Consider the following 23,148-nt stretch of genomic DNA (forward strand, 5'->3'; position numbering starts at 1 on the left):
GTCTCCGTCCACATTTCTCACAGGACACATTCTTGGTCATACAGAATCTTGCAATGTGTTTCTGTCCCAAACACACAAAACATCTCCCCATTCTCTTTAACTTGCCCTTTCTTTGAAGCGTGTCATTATTTGGGCAGTTTTCAGATTTGTGATCGGCACACTCACAGAATATACAGGTGTTTTGTTTCTGGCTGGCTGAGACTGTAAGCTAAGTGGAAGGAAGGAGCTGAGGACTAGTGAGTATCAGAACCACAATCCAGGATGAGTCAATGCTCATCCATGAGTACATATGGAAGATGGCCATGTGTGCTTAGTGAATACGTCAGGCAGCCAAACCTTAGAAAGAAGAGGAGCAAGGAGATGAACCATCATGGAAGGACAGATCCCCATACAGTATGGACCACCAGCAGATAGAAAACATGGCTGACATCCAGAAATCCTACCAGTGGCTGGACAAGGCTGAACCGAAAGACAAAACACAGAGGCATGAATCATGGCAGCACAAGAACAAGCTCTAAGCATAAGATCCTTAGAGGCTGCTACCCCAGGCAAAACCCTGGATGCAGACTGTGCAAAGATGCCCCTGAAAAAATCCAGTACATAACAGCAGGTGCAGGTTGGCTGGAAGTATATCAATTAACATTTGTGCAGCAATGTCCTGGAAATCCAGAGGTCAAAATGTGATACATCCCCCAAGGTAGCTGAAAATGACCAAGCTAAGTCTGGGGCTTCCTGATATAGACAGACAAACTGGTGATATCTATCCAACCAGACGCAATAGTGGTGGACAAGCAGAGGGAGATGACTGTAGTGATAGATATAGCTATATCAAGTGTTAACAACATGAGGATGAAGGAACACAATATGCTTGAGACTTATCATAGGCTGAGAAGAGAGCTTGAGAAAATGTTGAGCGTGAAGGCAGTAGTGGTTTCCGTGGCTTTTTTGGTTTTATACTAAGCCTATACTAGTTCCGCGGATTTAAAAAAAAATGCATGGGCAAACAAAATGAAGGGCATAGGACTATAAACGTCAATTCGTCAGATTCCCTGAAGTTGTTTACATGTTAGTGGAGAACTTAATGAGTCCCATAGAGGATGGAAGGTTTTCTGATAAAACAAAGCCACAGAGTCAGTCACTTACCTTCTCAGTTCGGTGCAGGAAATATATTAATACAGTACTTTAAGGCTTATCTTTTGGTTTGTTATTCTTGAATACCATTTATGTAATCAAATTCTATAGTCAGTAACATTTTTTAATCAATGGATGTTAAATTAAATGTAACATTGTTAACTCTTGGTGGGTTTGCAGAATTGCACAAATACAGATATCTTTATTTTGTGGTTATATTCACATTATATATTCTGATACTCTGCTTTAATTCCACTATAGTGTACCTTATTTGGACTTGCAAAAACCTTCATGAGCCAATGTATATTTTTATTGCAGCTTTGTTAATCAACTCTGTTCTTTACAGCATGATTATCTATCCGAAGCTCTTATCTGATGTTTTGTCTGAAAAACAAACTATATCATATCCACTCTGTCTTTTCCAAGGATTTTCGTATTACACCTCAGCTGGGTCAGAGTTTTTACTGTTGGCAGCAATGGCATATGACAGGTATGTGTCTATATGCAAACCCCTGCAATATCCAGTTATTATGAATAGAATAACTATAAATGTGTTTCTGATTTTAGCTTGGCTTATACCTGCTTTTGAGATTGCAGTGTCATTTGTGCTTTATTTTAATATAAAACTCTGTAGTTTTACTCTGACAGGAATTTTTTGTAACAATTCAATTTACAGGCTTCAGTGTGTGCCGTCAGTCACAATATCTATATATGGTGTGGTCACGTTGATAAATATTGCCCTTCTACCAATGCTTTTCATACTTTTTACATACATAAGGATTCTTAGAATATCTTACAATTGTTGTAGAGAAACAAGGAGAAAAGCTCTAAAGACATGTTTACCCCACTTGCTGGTGTTAATCAACTTTTCATGTTTTATTGTTTTTGATTCAGTTATAATTAGACTGGATTCCGATCTGTCGAAAACTCTTCGCTTGATATTGATGTTTCAGTCAATTTTATTCCATCCTCTTTTAAATCCAATCATATATGGACTCAAAATGAATGAGATTTTTAGACATATCAAGTCATTGTTGTGTCAAGTTTAATAAAACTGGTATTACTGCATTGGTATTATCAAATGAATGGCATTTCAGATAATGGAGTACTTTAGCTCTGATTTCACATGCAAGTTTGATAGCGAACATAATGGTCATTATACAAAGATAAACAATTTATTAAACTGTTGCTGGTAATCTTTGAAGTCTAAATAGTTCATATGCCCGCGTTTCACATTTTCCTGTCTGTTTTGTCACAGATTCTAATTGACTATTGTGTAAATGAATAAATATAATTTAGTAAAATGAATCAATTGCTACCAGTCTATTATGCTGACAAGCATTTTTTGTATTGTAACTGACATATCAATATCAATGAAAGAAAAAACAAAGTTTCAAAGTTTTTCAAATTCTATAAATTATAACAAAATATTACATATACATATAGCTCAGGTCCTCTACCAGAGGTCTGGGAGCTTGAGGATTCTGCGCAGTATCCTTTCTGTTCCTTGGATTGCACTCTTCTGGACAGAGATCTTGGATCTCCAAGTGCTCTAATTACTACTGGAACCACTGTTACCTTCACCCTCCACATCTTCTCGAGCTCTTCTCTGAGCCTTTGGTACTTCTTCATCTTCTTGTGTTCCTTCTTTCTGATGTTCCTGTCATTCGGTGCCGCCACATCTCTCACTACAGCCCCCTTCCGCTGCTTGTCCACCACAATGTCCAGTTGGTTAGCCATCACTATTTTGTCCGTCTGTTTCTGGAAGTCCCACAAGATCTTAGCTTGGCTAATTCTTGACCACCCTAGGGGGAGTCTTTTTATTTTTGACGTTGGGACTTCCAGGCCATACACGGCACAGACATTTCTGTATAATATGCCGGCCACTTGGTTATGGCATGATATGTATGCCCTGCCTGCTAGCATTTTGCACCTTCCTGTTATGTGTTGGATTGTCTCAGGTGCATCTTTGCACACCCTGCACCACGGGTCTTGCCTAGGGTAGGCACACAATTCATAACAGCACTTTTACATATGCCTAAGTGCTTTCTAACATTTAGACACACTAATATGGTTTTTTTTATTATCATTTGCCTGAGTTTCATTGATATTTTATTTGTATAATTGTTCCAGGATTCAAAAAAGATTTTCAAAATGATTATGGGGTAAACAGTCTTGGATTTTGAAATCCCTTGTCAACAAATCATTTTGCTGCTAGGAATTTTTCACCTATACCATAACAAATTTCACTTAATAACTCCAAATCTGAAAATCATTTTCATATAAGTATGTCCTGTTTATTGCTTGTGATGTTACAAGTATTGGACAACTATGATGACAGGACAGGATTTGTGATGCATTTTCAGCAGTTAATAAATGTTGTGGGTGAGCTCCTTAGAAGAATGAAAAAAATAATAACTGTGTGATGGTATAAAAAGTAGAGATGGACCGATCCGATATTACGTATCGGTATCGGTCCGATACTGACCTAAATTACTGGATCGGATATCGGAGAAAAATAAAAAATGTAATCCGATCCATTAAATATCACGAAAGCACCTCACAAAACTTGCAACACGCCGTAACTCACCTCAGAACGTTAGCACGTCGGAGCAGTATGCATCACGTGATAGAGCGGCTGTGGCATGCGGGACCTGTCGGTGGTCTGGATAGCATTTGGAGCTTCGCTAGCAACCCGGCATTTCATCTCGACAAAGTTATCCCGAGAGAAGTAAAGCAAGTGTGTAAGTCCATCTCTGAATGTTTGTAAAGCATTCCTGCGTTAAGCTTAACAAGCGACTGCCTCTCCTCGCTGCTACTTCAATCATGAAACTGCTTAACGATCAGCTGATCGGCTTTTCTGTCGCGAGTCCGTGTCTCTTAGTTTGCTTTTGGCCCACTTTGCACCAGAAAGAGGAAACCAGCGGCTGAACAACAGCAGCACGTTTAAGCTTGATCAGCTGTTGTTAGAATTTATTTAATATTACTTTCTACTCGAGGATCTTTTTCTACGTAGCTGACGCTGGTAACTGTGCAGGGGCGGATCTAGCAAAGTTTAGCCAGGGGGGCCGATAGGGCATTAACAGGGAAAAGGGGGCACAAAGACATACTTTTCTTTCTTATTCTCATTTAAAATGTCTAGCTTTTAATAAATAATTATCTGACACCCAAAGTTTTAATTTGATGTAAAATGAATAGAAGTCAATTACTGTATATAGTAACTATTAAGTCTAATATATATACCCTAGTAAGCTATAGTACTTTTTCCTTTGGGAAGGTACCATCTGTGCAGTCTGCAATTTTGTTGAAGAAAGATGTTGAATCTATTTAATATTTCTTGAAAAATAATTGATTTCTGTGCATTTTTTTTCACACTGCATCAAATTAAGGTTGATTACGTCGATTAAGCATCATGAGGTGGAGCGTGAGGGGTGGTTCCCTATTTTTTATTTATTTATTTTTGTTGTTGCTGGGAGTTGGAACCCTATTAGTTAGGTTGCTTAATATTTATGCTAAGTACTCTTTAAAATACCAGAATAGGGAGGATGGTGTAGGTTTAAGTTTATTAGATTGATCAGTATTGCTGAACTATGAAATATTTTTTTTTGCATACAGGTATAACAGAATAGCTTTAGTGTAGTTGTTGTTTTAAACTTGAGTATGAACTTATACAAAATGCAGCAAGATATTTAAAAAACAGTTTTGTTGATTAAAAAACACTATATCGGATTCATATCGGTATCGGCAGATATCCAAATTTATGATATCGGTATCGGACATAAAAAAGTGGTATCGTGCCATCTCTAATAAAAAGTAAACTGACAGCCCACAGGTGATATAAGGATTCTGTAATGAGTTTCATTAGTGAGCATGCATTGGTGCCACCTGCGCTGTGTAAAACAACAGGCCAAGCCTCAGAGGAGTGGCCTGACTACAGCCAGTCCCTAAACAGCTAATTGCTAAGTTAAGACTGTCAAAATGGTCAACAGGTTATTATGTCTTTGGCCCTAGAGAGCAATTAAACTTCAGCTTGGGTACCCTTCAACAACAACAATAAAATTAATGTCTATAATATCTGTTTACTTTGACTATGTGGCTCATTAAAACAAGTACTAATAAAAAAGTATAAAAAGTTTAAATAATCAAGTAAATCTTACTGCTGTCATCATTGGTCATATAATGTCATTAAATATTATGACAATATTATAAACCTAAAAACCTAAAACAAGCAGTGGAAAGGAGCAGAGTTTAAAACCATTGCGTATATTTGTATTGCTAGAGGAAAAGTGGCCTAACTGCATAATTTTGCACTGAGGCAGCAAACCAAAACATGCTGTTTTTGGTAAATCTGTCTATAAACAACTGAAAATAATTCATCACATATTCTTCTACATGCACATATTTTTTTTTTAAAAAAATACAGTTAATTCAATTTAAACATGAATAAAAATGGTTTTAGTCTTAGCAGTAGCTAGCACTGTGCCATGTGCAGATTTGGCACATTACCCCTGGTCAAAGGTCAAATCATCTGCTACTCCTCATTTTACTCAACACTGAGGTATTTTGTGTCACAAAATAAGTAAATACTTAATAAAGGGACAGTGTAATAACCAAAAATTTGGTTCGCTGCCTAAGAGCAACACCATGCCAACAGTTGACTGTGGAGAATTTGGTAGTGACAAAACTTCATGACTGGACGTGTTGCACAGGTTTCATTCTATCAGCCATGTTGACATTCCATGAGCTCCTGCTACTGCCCGTGCCTGGCTGTTTGATTTTATACACCTGTGGACATGGAAGTGACTGGAACACCTGAATTCAATGATATGGATGGGTGAGATAATTATTTTGGCAATATAGTGTTTACACTACTAAAACAAAAACAAAAGACAAAGGAAAAGAAATCATGCTGGATCTCTGTACTGATATGGACTGGGTAATGTTTTAGGAAAAGAACACATTCGGTGGAAATTAAAATTATCAATATACAAAGGGCTGAACGCAGACTAATCCATTTTGTCCATTTTGAAAGTTCATCGGAACATTGTAGTAACTCAGGCATGTATACAACTACCACTTGCATGCATGCCTGATAATGTTGACATATACACATAATGAGAGGAGGTTTGGTGTCCTGTGGGAAGGAGGTGAGATCTCCTTCCATATCTCACCAGGCCGCACGCCTCTCACACGCCTGGACAGTCTAAGGTTCAACCTGGTGGCATGAGAAGGACTGAAACATAATCTCCCAGAGAGAGGCCTACTGGATTTAGGTCATGTGAGCGAGGGGGACAGCCAGTTATATCAATTCCTTTATCGTCGGGGAACTGCATGAATACCCTCGCCACATGAGGCCAGACACTGTTGTTCACCCATAGGAACCCAGGATCCACTGCAACAGTGTAGGGTTTGACAGTGGGTCCCAGGATTTGATCCCAAAACCTAATGTTAGTTGGTGTGCTGTTGCCAAACCTGTAAAGGTCAGTGAGTACCCCTGTGTATTTACTTCCCCAGACTATCACTGACCCACCACAAAAACAGTCATGCTGAATGATGTTACAGGCAGCATAACATTCTCTATGGTTTTCCCAGAACCTTGCGTGCCTGTCATACGTACTTAAGGTGAACCTGCTCTCATCTGTGAAAAGTCCAGGGCTTTTGTCTCATTGTTGCACTTCTAATAACTGCTATCAGTATTAACATCAAAGAAGCTGAAATTGATTAACAACCTCCTCTGCTACTTAACTGACTAGATCAATATACAAAAAATTTAAATGACTTGATATTTTACTCTGATTATAAAGTATTTCAGAAATTGAGCAGTCTATTATATATTATTCTTATTACTATATTATAATGTATTAGAATATAATTATAATGTACTCTTCATAAGCAGATGAGGTCACAATTATGTCTCCATTTTAAAGTTAAGGTTTTATAAATTTTCCTAGTGCTTTTTTAAAAGAGCAAACATTTTTCAAAGAAACATTTCTAAACCTGAAGGTTTTCTTTAGAAAGCACAAATTATTATTTTTATTTGTGCACAATAACAGAATTATTTCAGACCAGCATGCGGACCGATAAAAACTCGGTGAAGCCAGTCTGACGTATGCTAAAGACAACCTGGAGAAAAATTATTCATACTGGAGAGGTGTACAACCCAAAAAGAACACCATCCCCACACTAAAAAAGTGGAGTGAGTATTATGCTGTTTGGTTGATTCAGTGCATCTGGAACTGGGAATCTCATCAAGGTGGAACTAATCATGAAGAAAGAAAGAAATGTGAAAATCTTGAGCAGGCGACAGCTGGGTCGTCGCATTGTCTTCCAACATGAAACAATCCAAACGTACATCAATCCTGGTGAGTTACTACCTGAATGATGAATGCTTTAGCATTCAGGTATTGAATTGACCGGCACTGACTGGCTGCAGAAATCCCTGAGTTGAATCCCACTGAAAATCTGTGGGATGATCTAAAGGGCTAATGATGCTTACCCTAGCAGTTTCTGAGTTTTGTGAAATATTTTGTGTCTGCATGCCAAGTAAAATAATGTAAGCATCCAAAATAAAATAATGACATCTAGAAAAGTTATGTTAAATATTCCCTTGTCTGTTTAGCAGCACTTGGTGTTACAAATACACTCAAGAGGTTTTTGTGAGATGTGGTTTGCTAAGTAAGAACCACTCCATTTACATGCAGGTGACCACAATGCATTAAGACTGGAGACATGCACTGTCAGTTAGCTACATTTAAAAAGTACCAACAACTCAAAGTTTAAATATTATACTGGATATTATACTGTTATGTCAGTTGTCAGCAGAAGTGTATGTTGAAAACGCAGAACTTTACAACCTGAAGTCTGTCAGGATAAGAAAGGATCAGATTTTTTCTGGTTTGAGATAAACTTGACAGCTGTTTGTAATGATTCTTTTCTCTTTGTGAATATAGGCGCTACTCTCAGATTCAGACCTCAGCACCACCCAGTGACAAAAGACTGGGTGGTGCTATATGTCCACTCTTTATGTCAAAAGCACATTTTTTTTTTGATATTTGAATACTTTTGTAATAACCCTAAAATTAACCAGTGAAAGAGTGCAAAAGCTATGCTATTCTGCACATATGCTGTAGCTGTTTTACTGAGAAAATTGAAGACAAAAAAATCAAAAGAGCTCATACAATCATGTAACTGGTATTTTCTGTACAGTAATTAACCATGACACAGAGTAACCAAAGAGGGTAATATATATTTTAAATATACACAGGCTTTAAACAGAGTAAAATATTATTTTAATTCACTGAAGGTTGAAAGGTCTTTTTGGTCTTTTTTGATTGCCTGATTGAAGGACATTGTGATATAGTCTGGCCTGCTGAAACTGAAATAAAGGAATGTTTTTATTTATCTTGCTGATGTGTGAAAATCTTAAACTGACCTGCTGTGCTGTGTTGTGTCATATTGAGCCGAAAGGTAAACTGCAGATACAGCTGAATACCTTAAGATCTTTCAGACTTCCAGAACTCATGTAGAGGGTTTTAAAAGCAGAAACGGATGTATGACAGCACTTTAGAAAACTCTGCTCATACTGATGTGACAATAATTTTAATTTGTATTTTCTGTTAAAATCACTAGGGCAATTGGTGGTCTCCATCAGTGACATCTGATCACAGGGACCACACCTCCAAACATGCTCCTTCCAGCTGTCATCAATTTAGGTTCCCCCGTTCTGCAAGCTGATCATTCTTGTTTACGTGCCCCACCCTCCCTCCCTCCTTGTTCTCTATTCTTTAACTTCTTCGCTTCTATTTAGTACACGGGGATCTGCCAGGCCCGGGAGCCATTGCCAGTCCCCTTCGAGGCCTTCCCCGAACCGCAGCTCAATTCATGTCAAAGCATTCACTTTTACCTACTAAAATGCTGTTAAACCTAAATTGAGGATGTGGGCCCAGCTAGTGAAATGTTAAAGTGATACAGAGTGCTACAACAGGGTCTATCTGTATGTGCTTTTGCTAATAGTAGATTGTGGAGGTATGTAATAACGACAGGAGAGGTCTCTGTGTCTCACTCCAACTTTATTAACTGACTCTCAGAACTTCACATTTATTGAGCGCCAAAATCTCCACCCACACTTCCGTTCAACTTGGGTGTGAGTGGAGCCACCTGGTGGTACGCCACAAGATCATCTTTTTATTCAAAAATACATAGTATAAGTCTAATTAGTATGTTGAATAAGAAATGCAGAGTAAATTAAATTATTCTAATGTCTAGATTTTATGTGTGTATACATGATTCAGCTTCCACCTTGGCTGATAAGTGTCATGATGAGCTACCTGTGTTTTTCCACTGTTTCCCAGTGTATCCACCTCTGGGTGGAGCCCTCATCAGTCCACCTGCTCAGCTCACCCGATAGAGATCAGCACAGTAGTATTTAGGACCAAGTCTTCTCCACCAGTTTGTCAGCTAACCTCACATTACTAACAGGCTGCCTTTGCTTCATACTCTTTTTTTCTGTGTTGTGCCTCTAGTCATCTCTTGAAGCCATCATCACACTTAGCTAAGGCTTAAATTCTAAGGATGTTGGTCACTACGTTAAGACTCTCAGTTCTTTACACCTGTCTGCCCCCTGCCCTTGCACCTCTCTGGATAAACCAGGTTGGACTCTCTCCAATCACTCACCTTCCAGGATGCTCACTTGGCCATTACCTCGCCACCCTGACCGGCACACACTCCACCTGCCAAGTAAGATGCAAACACACAGTTGTATTCTGTGTAGCAGTATTTGGGTGGAGTTACTTGGGTCGAATTCTTGCCCACACACCAAACTGACGTACCTGTGATCACACCCGCATAGACTTTTTATACTTTCCCTTTCTGCTCCAGTTTTAATGATTGTTGTTGGTGATTTTACTGTTACTGACTGATCATTAAATTAAGATAAATGCACTCATATCACTATATTTACAAATACTGGAAGTCGCCAGTATTTGTAAATATACTGGCGACGATATAGGTACATCTAGCCTCCTACTAGATGTACCTATATTAAGACTGGAAACATGCAGAGTCACCCAGACCATGGGTGACTCTTAGCTAAGCCACAGACCATGATGGAGTATGGTCTGTGGCTTAGCTGCAGGGTAGGGGTGATGCAGTGCATTCAGGCAGCAGTGCCAGGGGTAGATCATCTTCGGATCATGCCCCCCTGTAATTGTGCCAGGATCTGGAGAAGGAGGAAGCTGAGAATGGAGAGCTGCGTGTGGTGACACAGAATGCTGAAATTAAATAAATTACTGAACACTGAAATACTATGGGTGGGTGCATTGTGCTGGGCAGAATGAACACCAGTTTGCGTTACAGGATAAATTTGAAAAATTAAAAAAAAAAAAAAACATGAATTCTGACCTTGAGGGCAAGGGTCACAAAGATTCAAACTTGTCAGAGACTTTTAAAGTCATTTGTATGTTCTTATATTATTCTTATATTATTATGTGATTACAAGACTTTTAGAAAACTTGATCCTGACTTTGTGCTCCCTCATGTCAAGGCCACTGAAATTCAAACATGTGCACGATTTTTAGTAAATACTTAATGCACCAAAATTGAAAATTATAGGTGACTTTTTTCTTCGTCTGTTCTCAAGGTGTTCAGAAAGAAACTTTTATTCACGGCTTTAAGACAAATGACCTGTGATGACATCCACACAGATCTTTATGCCTGCATATATCCCCCTGTTATTACAGCCATCTCTTAGTTAGTTGCTCTTCATTGAGCCAAGCTGCAAGGCACGGAAATCTTATGTTTAACATTGTTCCTCTCCTGCAGGGAATACAAGTTATAGAGAAAACTGTTTGTTCCCTTTCAGATGATTCACTCGGTGCAACACATATATATGGGACATATATACACATCCCATAGAGCAACCACCAAACGGAAGTTGGACCACCAGCACCTTAGAGTGTGGTAGAACCAGCAGAGAGGACAGCATGAGTTGTAACATCCAAACAATAGAGCTGAACAAAAATGTACGGTCATGTCCAACTGCAGCACAAATATCACCTATGGGGACCCATTTAATAAGAGTTCATGAGGTTGTCACTCCTCTGGTGAAATGAATTCTCACCCCCCTGGGGCAAAGCAAGACCCCTGGTGCTGTACGCCAGTGAGATAGCTTCTATAATCCAGTGGGGCAGCCTCTGTTTAGACAGAGCTTCATCTCTGGCTGGATTAGCGAAGCAGACAAACAACTTGTCACATAAGCACACATTCTGAGTGTGCTCAGCATAGTTACGTAGAACACAGAGAATGCATCCTCCTCTCCTCCACACAACACTTGAAAGGAGGGGAGCAAAAGCTCAGCAGCTCAAATTCCACCACTGCAGGAATGACTTTGGGTAAATAAGCAGTACAGAAATTTCATATCCACATACTTAACAGTTGGGGCCGAACCCTTAGCTATCAAATGTGGCCTCTCAGCAGGTAAACATGAAGGCACCACAGATCTGTGCATGGATGAATCACTTCTCCTCCTACCTGAAGAGGGAGGCAAAAAGATCCCAAATCTGGGCCACTATCAAAGGGTGCAACCTCCATTCCCTCTACTCCCAGGTTCAGATGGCCCAGAGCATGGGTGACTCTTAGAGACACCCATGCACCATAACAGGTTTCTTCTCTGCCTGTTTATGTAAAAGATCACTGTTGAATTGTTGGTCCTGACTAGGAAATGCTGGCCCTTCAGTACTGGACAAAAAAGGTTGAGGGCTAAGAACGCCGCTGTGGCAGCACAAGAACAAGTTCTGAGCACAAGATCCATCGGGCTGGGGTCTACTGCACAAGGTAAGACCTCAGATGCAGAAAGTGTAAAGATGCCCCTGAGACAATCTAGCACATAGGTGTCAAACTCTGGCCTGCGGGCCAAATGTAATTTGGCCGGGCAGGGCATATATGGACCGCCATAACAAAGTGGCTGGCATAGTAAACAGAAACATCTGTGCCAAATATAACATCGAAGTCCCGAGGTCAAAATGTGAGACGCCCCCTGGGGTGTTGGAGAATGACCAAGCTAAGATCCTGTGGGATTTCCAGATACAGACGGACAAAATGGTGACGGCTAACCAACCAGACATAGAGGTGGTAGAAAAGCAGAAGAAAATAGGCGTAGTGATAGTCGAAATGATACCAAATGACAGCAACATTAGGAAAAAGGAACACAAGAAGCTTGAGAAGTACCAAGGGCTCAGAGAGTTTAAGAAGATATGGAGGGTGAATGTAACAGTAGTGCCAGTAGTAATCAGAGCACTCAATGCAGTGACTCCCAAGCTAGGCGAGCGGCTCCAGCAGATCCAGGGAACATCATCTGAGATCTCTGTCAGATGCTGTTCCTAGGAGTGCAATAGGAACAGCAAAGATATTGTGCAGGACCTTGAAGCTTCCAGGCCTCTTGTAGAAGACCCGAGTTTGAAGGGGGCCACCTATATTTAGGAAACTTCCCTTTTTGTTTATCTGTGTTATCTTTGTCTAATATTAACATTTGGTTTGATGACCTGAAATATTTACGTGTGACAAACATACAAAAAATGGGAAATCAAGAAGGGCCAAACACTTTTTACACCACTATAGTTGCCTGCAAATAGACTTACTGATTCTAATCTCCTAAGTCCTGCCATTTTCCATTGTGCCGTCTGCTTTCCTTGCCTGTTTCCTAGTTAACTTTCAAAACTTTTTGCTTGCCCATCTGAACTTTGTCCTGTGTTCCTGTAAGGAGTTCAGAATTGACAGGCGGTCACTCACTTCCCTAGAATCGTCTCATTTCCATTTAATTCAGATTTTGCCAAATTAACAGTTGCCCCATAATGCTTTATATTGTAAGGTAAAGATAATACAATAAAACAATACACACAAACAATCAGGTGACCCCTATGCGCAAGCACCTGGTGACAGGAAGAAAATAAACCCCCTTTAAACAAGAAGAATCAGGCTTACGTAGGGGCAACCATCTACCCATTACCGGTTGGGGTGAGGGGAGGAAGACAGTACAAAAGTCATTCTGTAGAAGAGAGACAGAGATTAATAATAACTCTTTAACCCTTTAGAGCCGATCGGAGCGGGAACGCTCTGTTTTGCGTAACTATTTTTAAAGCACTGCAACCACGTAAGCTAGCGCAAAAAATTTTTTTGCATATGAAACCGGAGGAGTTGTACTTACATCTTATGCCATCAGCTTGTCCTAGGTCACGGTTTCCTTCCACATAAAGCTTTGCAAAAACTGCATAAAAAGCGCTTGCAGGAACAAAAACATAATATTCCAGAAACACGCTTTACCGATCCGATCAGCTGTTCATAACACTTCCTACGTTGGAATAGACGTCAGCGCGAACTTTTGCATTTCCGCCATTACCTGCCCGAAATCGGAAGTGACGTCATTTTCGCGGAAATGTAGTCTTTTTTGCCATCAGGGCCTCAGGTCCTATACTGCTCTTTTTAAAAGTTATCTTTGACTTTATGACTTTCTGTGTCGTTTCTGGGATGCTTAGGACTCATATTGCACTGCTGGAAATAGTTTATTTTGATGCATATGCTGCTTTTTTGCAAATTTGCAGTATAATATTTATTTTCGTTTTTCCTGCAGTGTATAAAAATTGATGTATTTCAAAAATAAAACTATGAAGACACTCAAAATAAATTTCCTGTGGTGGGAAACTATTTTGTGCAACTTTTTTGTATTTCCAGTTTTGAGGGATAAGCCTCTTAAATTTCTCTAACTACAAATATATGTTAAAAAAATCAAAAACGATTTTCAATTTTTTTGTAGTTTATTGCACTTTTTTGCAATTTATGTAATTACTATGCACTCAATGAATACATATTATTAAAATCTGGGCTATAATGGTTGTATTGATGTATAGCAACTTGAAATGCTCCCAAAAATGGCTCCACAGCATGTAAAAATATAATATAAGCTCTGGCGGACTTGGTTCTATGGTAGGTCTTAAAGGGTTAAATGCAGAGTGATGTACAAGCACATAGTGAGTGAAAAGAGGTGAGTAAAGGAAAAGTGCATTATGGAAAGCCCCCAAGATTCTAGGCCTACTGCAGCATAACAAAGGGAGGATGTTGTATAACCTGATCCAGCCCTAACTGTATGCTTTGTTCTGTAAGAACTACTCCAATGTTTAACATTGGTATATGCTAAAGTCATGTGTGATAGATTGTCAAAAAACAAGTGTAGCAGGTTACATAGACAGAAATCTATCTGTCTTCTCTTTTTGGACAGAGAAGACATGTGGTTTGAAAGAGTAGTGAAAGAAGCCATTTATGTCCACTATGAGCGACCATCTTTGAACAGAGGCGGTGGCTTACGACACCAACTGTCTGCCATCTATAATCCAGTTTTGATTTACTGTGACCTTCACAGTACAATTCCCTGGTGGACAAAGCAACCTAATAAAACCTTTCACAGAGTAAGATGATTCACTGTGCACATTTGACTGATGAATGTACTCCAAGATATATTTCAAGTTCAAATACCTGTAAATGAATGAAGGAAAGACAACATAGGTTGCATATTGGTGCAGTTTTGTTTTGTTATTTGTTATTCTTCATTAACACTGCTGGTTTTATAATTTTTTTTCAAAGTATTAATGGATGAGGTGTTAAATGCTACATATTTAACTCTAGATGGGTATGTTGAAGTTAACAAGTACAGATATGTTTATTTTTTCATTTTCTTTATATTATATAGTTTAATAATCTGCAGTAATTCTACTATTGTGTACATAATCTGGATTCATAAAAACCTTCATGAGCCGATGTACACTTTCATTGCTGCTTTGCTGCTGAACTGTGTTCTTTACAGCACAACTGTTTACCCCAAACTGCTGATTGACTTTTTATCTGAAAGACAAGTCACAACATATTCAGCCTGTCTCCTTCAGTTTTTTATGTTTTACACTTTAGGCAGTTCAGAGTTCTTTCTCTTGGCAGCCATGGCCTATGACAGATATGTGGCTATTTGTAAACCTCTACAATATCAAACTATCATGAGTAAAACCACTGTGAGTATTTTCTTGGCTGTAGCATGGCTTGTACCTGTTTGTCACATTGCAGTCTTAACAGCTGGGAGTGCTGAAGCAACATTGTGTAACTTTAACTTAAAAGGAATATTTTGTAATAATGCAGTTTACACTCTTCAGTGTGTCAAGTCACGATTAATTACTGTATTTGGAGTAGTTGCTTTAATAGATCTTGTAATATTACCTATGCTCTTCATAGTTTTTACATACTCAAACATTTTTATCCTCACTTATCAAAGCTGTAAAGACGTGAGGAAGAAAGCTTTGGAGACCTGTTTACCCCATTTGTTAGTTTTATTTAGCTTCTCCTGTTTAAGTATCTATGATGTAAGCATAGCTCGAGTAGAATCAGATTTTCCCAAAACTGCGCGATTAATAATGGCATTACAAATAGTGCTCTATCATCCATTGCTTAATCCATTCATTTATGGGCTCAAAATGAAGGAAATTTCTAAACAGCTAAAGAGATTTTTCTATCATGCTAAAATCATTTCATGTATTAACTCTGAATGCTAAGGTGCCACAATTTGTTTTGTAATAATTTTCTTGTCATCATTGAAAATGCTTTTCATTTAATAAAGTAATTCAAACTATTATTCAGAAAAGTACAGGAAAAAATAAACCATGCCGTGTTCATCTGTATTTGTAAATAAATTGAACATAATATTATTATTAAAGTGTATTGAAGTCTGTTGTTATGCTCAGTAAAATGCTCATGTGAATAGGGTTTAAGACCTATGGTTAATTTACATTAACAGCTTTTGGTGACGTATTTAAATACAAATATAAATTGCCTTCTTTTATGAAAGGTTCACCAATTCCAAGATAGGTAAGAGGATAGGTAATCAAATAAACTATCAGATTAATTTTGTCAGACTTTCATATTTTATTTTGGATTTTTATAACATTATTGGTGGTTTTTATATATCCTGTGTAATAGAGATTTTCCACTAAAGGAATGGGTGGTAACACTTTATAAAACTGTGATAGCTGCAATAGCTTTATAATAACTACATCTTCCTCCCTTGTCACAAATCATGGGCCAGTGTAATTTATTGCCGTCTATCTTGAATGTGCATAAAACATTTGAAAAAGTACAATCCTAATTCCAAAAAAGTTGTCATATAAGAAAAGAATCCAATAATTTGCAGATTATTTACCACCGATTAATTATTCATAGATCACAGTAACAAACGTGTAAAATGCTTAACATGAGATTACTACTTATTTTACAATATATTAGCTCATCCTAAAAAAAAGATAGGATGTGAGCAAAAAAATGGCTGGAAAAGCAATCCACCATCCATCCATTTTCTTCAACTTATCGATGGCAGAGTGATGGGGGCAGCAGCCTAAAAAGAGAAGCCCATACCCTCCTGTCCCCAGCCACCCCCAGCTTGTCTGGGGGAAAAGCAAGGCATTCCCTGGACAGCCGAGAAATATAATCTCTCCAGCATGTCTGCCCCAGTGCCTCCTCCCAGTGGGACATGCCTGGAACACCTCACCCAGGAAGCATCTAGGAGGCATCCTTGTCAGATACCTGAACCAGTTGGTTCCTTTCAATGTGAAGGAGCAGCGACTCTACTCTGTGCCCCTCCCAAGATGCTTAAACTCCCCCACTTAAAGCAGGAACTTGTCCCTGGCACATAGTGGGCACTCCAACCTTTCCTCGCTAAGGGTCATGGCCTCAGATTTGGAAGTGCTGATTGTTATTCCCACCGCTTCACACTCGGCTGCCAACCATTCCAGTGTGAGCTGGAGGCCATCACCTGATGAAGCAAACAGAACCACATCATCTGCAAAAAGCAGAATTGAGATTCTGAGACCACCCAAGTGGGAGCCACTTGGCTATGCCTAGAAATACTGTCCATAAAAATTATGAACAGAAAAAGGGCAAAGGGCAGCCCTGGCGAAGTGCAACACCCAGGAGAAATTAATGCAAGTTATTGCCATCTATGGGGACCAAGCTCTTGCAACAGGTGTATAAGGATCAAATGGCCTGTAGCATTGGGCCAGATACCCCATACTCCCTAAGCACCTCCAACAGTATACCAAAATGCCTTTTCCAAATCCAAAAACACATATAGTCTGGTTGGGCAGATTCCTATGCACCCTCATGTATCCTCGAGAGGTTAAGCTTGTCCAAGGTTCCAGGACTGGGACAAAAACTGCATTGTTTCTCCTGCATTCGAGGTTTGCCTAATGAACTGACTCTCCTTTCCAGCACCCTTGAGTTAGACTAGACTTTCCCGGGGAGGCAGAGAAGTGTGATCCTCCTATAGTTGGAGCATGCCCTCTGGTCCCCCTTCTTGAACATTTGAACCACCATCCCGGTTTGCCAATCCAGAGGCCCCTTGAACCAAGACAGCCCTACAATACTGAGAGCCTTCAGGAACTCAGGGTAACCCCAAGGGGCCTTCCACCAAGGAGTTTTTTAACTGCCTTCGTGACCTCTTTCCTGGACATAGACAAGTCATCCCCCTTGTACCTAAAGTCTCAGTGGGATTAAGGAGGTCTTTGAAGTACTCCTTCCACTGCCCGACAATATCCTCAGTTGAAGTCAGCACCTCCACCCCTACACAGTGCAAGTAGAGCACTGCTTTTGCCTCCTGAGCTGCTGTTGGTTAGCCAGAATCTCTTCAAGGCAGTCTGAAAGTCTGTTTCCATGGCCTCTCCGAACTCTCTCGCACCCAGTTTTGCTTCAGCCACTGCCCAAGCCACGTTCCGCTTGGCCCGTCAGTACCTATCAGCTGCCTCTGAAGTCCCACAGGCTAACTAAGCCCAAGAGGACTCCTTCTTCAGCCTCATGGTTCCCTTTACCTCTGGTGCCTGCCATCTGGTCCAGGGGTTACCACCACGACAGGCACCAACCACCTTGTGGTCGCAGCTCAGTACAGCAGCTTCAGTAATGGAGGTGCTGAACATTGTCCGTTTGGACTCAATGTCTCCAACCTCCCTAGGAATGCTGTTGAAGCTCTGCCAGAGTGAGAGTTGAGGGTCTCTGCCCCTGGCTGCTGCCCAGCACACATTGCACCTGACCCCTATGGCACCTACTGCGCGTGGTGGGACTACAGGAGACGGCACCTCCTGCAGGTGATGAGCTTACAGGCCACCACCCACAGGAGTGGTGCTAAAAAGAAAGCGCTCAAAGAACGCTAAAGGAACATTTTGCTATTTAATTTAATCAAAGATTTTGAAAACAGTTTTTGGAAAACATCAAGACAATGGTCAAGCCAAGGTGGATGTTGCACTAGGGATCACCTCTGAGCCACTTTCTTGTTAACAAGAATAGGTAGGTTGGTAAATGGGGCAAGGCAGGATGAACTACAATGTTCGCAAATGACATTGTGATGTGTAGTGAGAATAACTGGAAGACAGTCTGGAGAGATGGCGGTATAGACTGGTTAGAAGAGGAATGAAAGTCGGTAGAAAAAAGTCAGAATACATGTGTGTAAATAAGAGAGAGAAAGGTGAACATGTAAGAAATCACAAGGATAAATAAGTTAAATACAGGGGATCAACCATTCAAAGCAATGGGCACTACCCAAGACAGGTGAGAAGAGAGTGCAGAGTTGATGTATGTTTTGGGGACGGTGGCTCTGATAAAAAAGACAGAAGGTGAAATGGTAGAGTTAAAGATGCTAAGATTTCCACTGGGAATGACCAGGAGCAACAAAATTAGAAATGAGTATCTTAGAAGGACAGGTCAAGTTAAGCAGTTTGGAGGCAAAGCTAGAGATTCAAGATTGAGATGATCTGCACATGTGATGAGGAGGGATAGTGGATATATAAGGATGGAAAGGGGATGTTGAATGTGGAGCTAACAGACAGAACACAAAAATGAAGTTCACAGAGAAGGATCTTGGATATAGTGAAGGAGGATATGTGGAGGGTTGGTGTGACAGAGGATCTTGTTCGAAATGAAGTGAGATGGAGACAGATAATCGACACTGGCAGCCCCAAAATGGAGTAGCCCAGAGAAGACAAAGATCCTACGTGATATACTGTATTTCAAATTATGATTCATCAGTCCATAATTCCTTCTTCCAGTCTTCAGTAGTCTGCTTCATGGCCCAGGCAAGCCTCTTTGTCTTATTCTGATGTCTTAGCAATGGCTTTTTGGCTGCAGCTAGTCCTGTCAAACCTGCAGCTCGAAGTCCTCTCTTCACAGTTGAAATGGAGACATGCTTACTATTACAGCTTACTACTAAGCTGTGCTTGAAGCTATTGTCCATTGAACCACTTATCATGCAAGCTGTTAACTCTAGGGAACTTGTCCTCTGATTCAGTTGTGGTTTGGGGTCTGCTTGACCTCTTCCTGTCAGAGTTTGCCCCAAATTCCTGAGTGCCTTTTGATGGTGAAGGAAACCGTACTTACTGACACCTTGACTTTCTTTGCAATTTCTTTGTAGGAAAGACCTAAATTTTTAAGTGTTATGCTGGTCTGTCTCTCTTCCACTGTTAATTGCTTTTTTCTCACCTTTTTTGTGCAACACACTACTTTCTGCAACACAGGATTTTGGGAAACCGTACCTTTTTTTTAACCTCTTGGAGTTCATCACTTACCTTTGTACCATTTCAAGCTATTTATTGGACTTGAAAGACTTGAATTGGAATAAATAATTGAAAAAAATTGGTGTGTTCTAAAAAGAACCCTCACTGTTCTATAAATTTGTCAAATAATTATATTCTCTAAAGTAAATTTGTGTAAATTATGGAATTGTTACGGTGGCCCTGAGAGGCCAAACGGACTGCAACTTAAGAAAACACCAGCAATAAGAAAAACGCTGTAAAAGCACACAAAACACAATGGAAATAGGAAAAAAGAAAAAAGAAACAGAAATTATCTTAAAGTGCATTAACTATTTTTTCTCCCCACATTGCATTGCAGTGTGCATGATGTCGATCTACATTAAACTGTTAGCAGTCGGACGTACCGCCCACGGGACATTGGATGGTTTAGGGGACTAATAGGACTGCTAAGGGGTTAAATTCTCTTAGCCTGAACAGAATTACATATTTAAATATAGGACTATATTTGCTGTTATTTTATTATCATTTCTGCCGGTCAACTAATTTTTTCTTCTTTAAAATTTGTTTTTCAATTAATACCCACGTATGTATGTAGTAAAAGAGGAGGAGCCAGAAAATGTACCCGTGTAAGTAAGGGCTAACCACTGTCGGCTTATGTCTCCAGAGGTTGAACATGGTAATAGGTCTTTGTGGAGAGTTGAATGAGATATATGGAGCTTGAAGTTTCATTTCATCACATATTTGGTCTGATTTGAACAGTTCACTTTCTAAAGATGAACACACACCAAGTTTAGGTATCTATGAATAATAATATTTTATATGTACTAGTTTTAAACATTCTGCCTGTTTAAAATTTTAGTTTATAATATCTGATTTTCATGAATGCTGAAATGAATATAACATATATAACTTTTGGTGGCCATGTGGAAGTGGAGAAATACAGATATATTTATTTTGTAATTATGTTTATGGTATACGGTCTAATAATTTGCAGCAATTCCACTATTGTGTGGGTCATCATAGTTCAAAAAAGCCTTCATGAGCCTATGTACATTTTCATTGCTGCTTTGTTAGTGAATTCTGTTGTTTTGAGCACTGTCATCTACCCGAAGCTTTTGATTGACTTCTTATCTGAAAAACAGATTATTTTGTATCACGCCTGTCTTTTTCAAGTATTCATGTTTTATGTTTTAAGCAGTTCAGAATTCTTACTGCTGTCAGCCATGGCTTATGACAGATATGTGTCTATATGTAAACCTCTGCAATATCCAACTATCATGAGAAGAACAAGAGTCAGTATTTTCCTGATTTTGTCCTGGTTTTTACCTGCTATTCAGATTGTAGTGCCAGTACTAAGAAATTCTATTACACCACTCTGTAACTTTACTTTGAAAGGTATATTTTGTAACAATTCTGTAAATCATCTTTATTGTGTAACTTCAAAAGAACTATCTATATATGGTATGGTTGTTCTATTTAATGGTGCACTTTTCCCCATGCTTTTTATACTTTTTACATACATAAAGATAATTATAGTTGCCTGTCAGAGTTGTGGAAATGTCAGAAAAAAAGCTGCACAAACCTGTTTGCCTCATGTGCTAGTTCTAATTAACTATTCTTGTTTGATTACTTATGATATGGTTATAGTTAGACTGGAATCAGAGTTTCCTAAAACTGCACGTTTTATAATGACATTGCAATTTATAACATATAACCCTCTTTGCAATCCAATAATATATGGACTAAAAATGAAAGAAATCTCTAAAAACCTCAAAAGGTTGTTCTCTTGAACTAATGTAAACTATTGTAGACTTTTATAGTCTTTTGTTAAAAATTGTTTTTTAGTGTTTATTTAAGAGGTGTTAAATTATATCTGATCTTTGGTAGGTCTTTAATAAGACCTATCATTTCTGAGACATTTTCTTTTCAGTGTAAAAACTGATAAACTTCTCCAGCTATTCAAAGCATGTGATTCTGTTCAGTATTTTTTGGATTATTCATTAAAAAAATATTACTATCATTACTCCTATTCATAATATTGTTTCTTCATATACAGTTTAAGGACATTTGAAATGATTGATTGAATGAAAACCAAAAATATATAGCTTTTTCTCTTTTGTATTATAATATCACAGATTTCTGTGGTCATAGTGTGAGATTCAAAAACTGGGCCTTTTCCTTGTGCAACAGAGAGCGGATCATTATTTAAAATTCTAAATGAAAGTAAGAAAATAGCAAGATCCTACCTGTCTGATATCACTTTTCCCATATAGATTTCTGAATAAAGAATTGTGTTAATAATTTTATACTGTGATTTCATATTTATTGGTTCTCACAATCAAATCCAAAAGCTGAGACTATGAATGAAGATAACTGAAAATATGGAGGAAGTAGTATGACATGAGGACAAGTACATAAGGAAGCGAGAGAACTAACATGCTGAGGTTTTTTATATCTGTATTGCAGCCCTCTGTAAATGAAATAGGGTTCAGAATGCATATTGAAAACATATGGATTGACAACTTCACATCACCAAAAAATTGTAGGTCTGAGTAAAGTATATATTTTCCGTTTGATTTATATGTAGGTTTATGTGATTCTGAATTTCATTATGAAATTCCATTTAAAGGATTTTGTTTTAATTACCTCACATGAAAGTAAACATTTGAATTAAATACATTTTATAATATAGCCAGTAAATATATTTTACTGAATTTCTAAATTCACATAATCAAATACAGGAAAAAACAGTCTAAAAATAACTATAATAAAAATACGTTTCTAAATAAATGTTAGATATATTTCAGTATTACACTATTAGTGTAATACTGTTAGTTGTGTACCACAGACCTCTAAGCTGGAAGTAGTACTTAGAAGACCATCTCTTCACTTAGATGTTTTAGCTAATAATAGACTAATAGGCAACCTTACTGTTATCTCAAAAATTGTCGTAATTGTAAAAAATAGTTGTAAAATATGTAACTGTTAATCGTCAGAAAAATTGTTTATTTGAACAGTTTCAGTCATGTTTCAGAGCTCATCACAAGACAGAAACAGCTTTGGTGAAGGTTACAAATTATTTTCTAATGGCCTCTGACAGTCAACTCATCTCTGTGGTTGTCCTGCTTTACCTCAATGCAGTAAATTTAAATTTCACACACTAAGGTTATCACTCATAATACTCATAATATACTCATCACCAAATAATTTTCCAATATTAAATGGACGCTCTTTCGATCAGTGCTCTTTTTATGTAATTGGTCTACAACTAGTTTTATTATTTTATTTTTTTCCACTGATGAATTGATGATTTTTTTAGATTTATTCCTGTAGGGCTGTAAAATTTTGGAAGCCAAACAAACTTTATATATCCTTGTGTAAGGTTATATTGTGTGCGCTTGTGGGTTTTTTTTTGTGT

General features: G+C 38.6%; 3 protein-coding genes across 3 annotated transcripts; all 3 read left to right on the plus strand.

The window, feature by feature from the left end:
* The first annotated feature begins 1,262 nt into the window (after positions 1-1,262).
* On the plus strand, positions 1,263-2,180 carry LOC102309110 (olfactory receptor 4P4-like). The gene has a single exon (XM_014330532.2). The coding sequence runs from the start codon at positions 1,263-1,265 to the stop codon at positions 2,178-2,180; it is 918 nt and encodes a 305-aa protein (XP_014186018.2).
* Positions 2,181-14,765: 12,585 nt separating this feature from the next.
* LOC102308805 (olfactory receptor 6N2-like) lies at positions 14,766-18,185 on the plus strand. Its single transcript, XM_005950843.1, has 2 exons — positions 14,766-15,693; positions 18,043-18,185. Exons 1-2 carry the CDS (start codon positions 14,766-14,768, stop codon positions 18,183-18,185), a joined length of 1,071 nt encoding a protein of 356 aa, XP_005950905.1.
* A 2,423-nt stretch (positions 18,186-20,608) lies between these two features.
* On the plus strand, positions 20,609-21,520 carry LOC102308491 (olfactory receptor 6N2-like). Its single transcript, XM_005950842.1, has one exon. The coding sequence runs from the start codon at positions 20,609-20,611 to the stop codon at positions 21,518-21,520; it is 912 nt and encodes a 303-aa protein (XP_005950904.1).
* The last annotated feature ends 1,628 nt before the right edge of the window (positions 21,521-23,148 follow it).

The sequence above is a fragment of the Haplochromis burtoni genome, unplaced genomic scaffold, assembly GCF_018398535.1.
Source record: "Haplochromis burtoni strain Fernald_Lab_line unplaced genomic scaffold, NCSU_Asbu1 Contig_835, whole genome shotgun sequence".
In the NCBI taxonomy this organism is placed as follows: Eukaryota; Metazoa; Chordata; class Actinopteri; order Cichliformes; family Cichlidae; genus Haplochromis; species Haplochromis burtoni.

Bases quoted from the DNA above. Each gene is read 5' to 3' on its own strand.
- LOC102308491 (XM_005950842.1), top strand. From the start codon at position 20,609: ATGAATGCTGAAATGAATATAACATATATAACTTTTGGTGGCCATGTG.
- LOC102308805 (XM_005950843.1), top strand. From the start codon at position 14,766: ATGGATGAGGTGTTAAATGCTACATATTTAACTCTAGATGGGTATGTT. The intron at 15,694-18,042 runs GTATTAACTCTG...CATCTGGTCCAG, and splicing joins TCATGCTAAAATCATTTCAT to GGGTTACCACCACGACAGGC.
- LOC102309110 (XM_014330532.2), top strand. From the start codon at position 1,263: ATGGATGTTAAATTAAATGTAACATTGTTAACTCTTGGTGGGTTTGCA.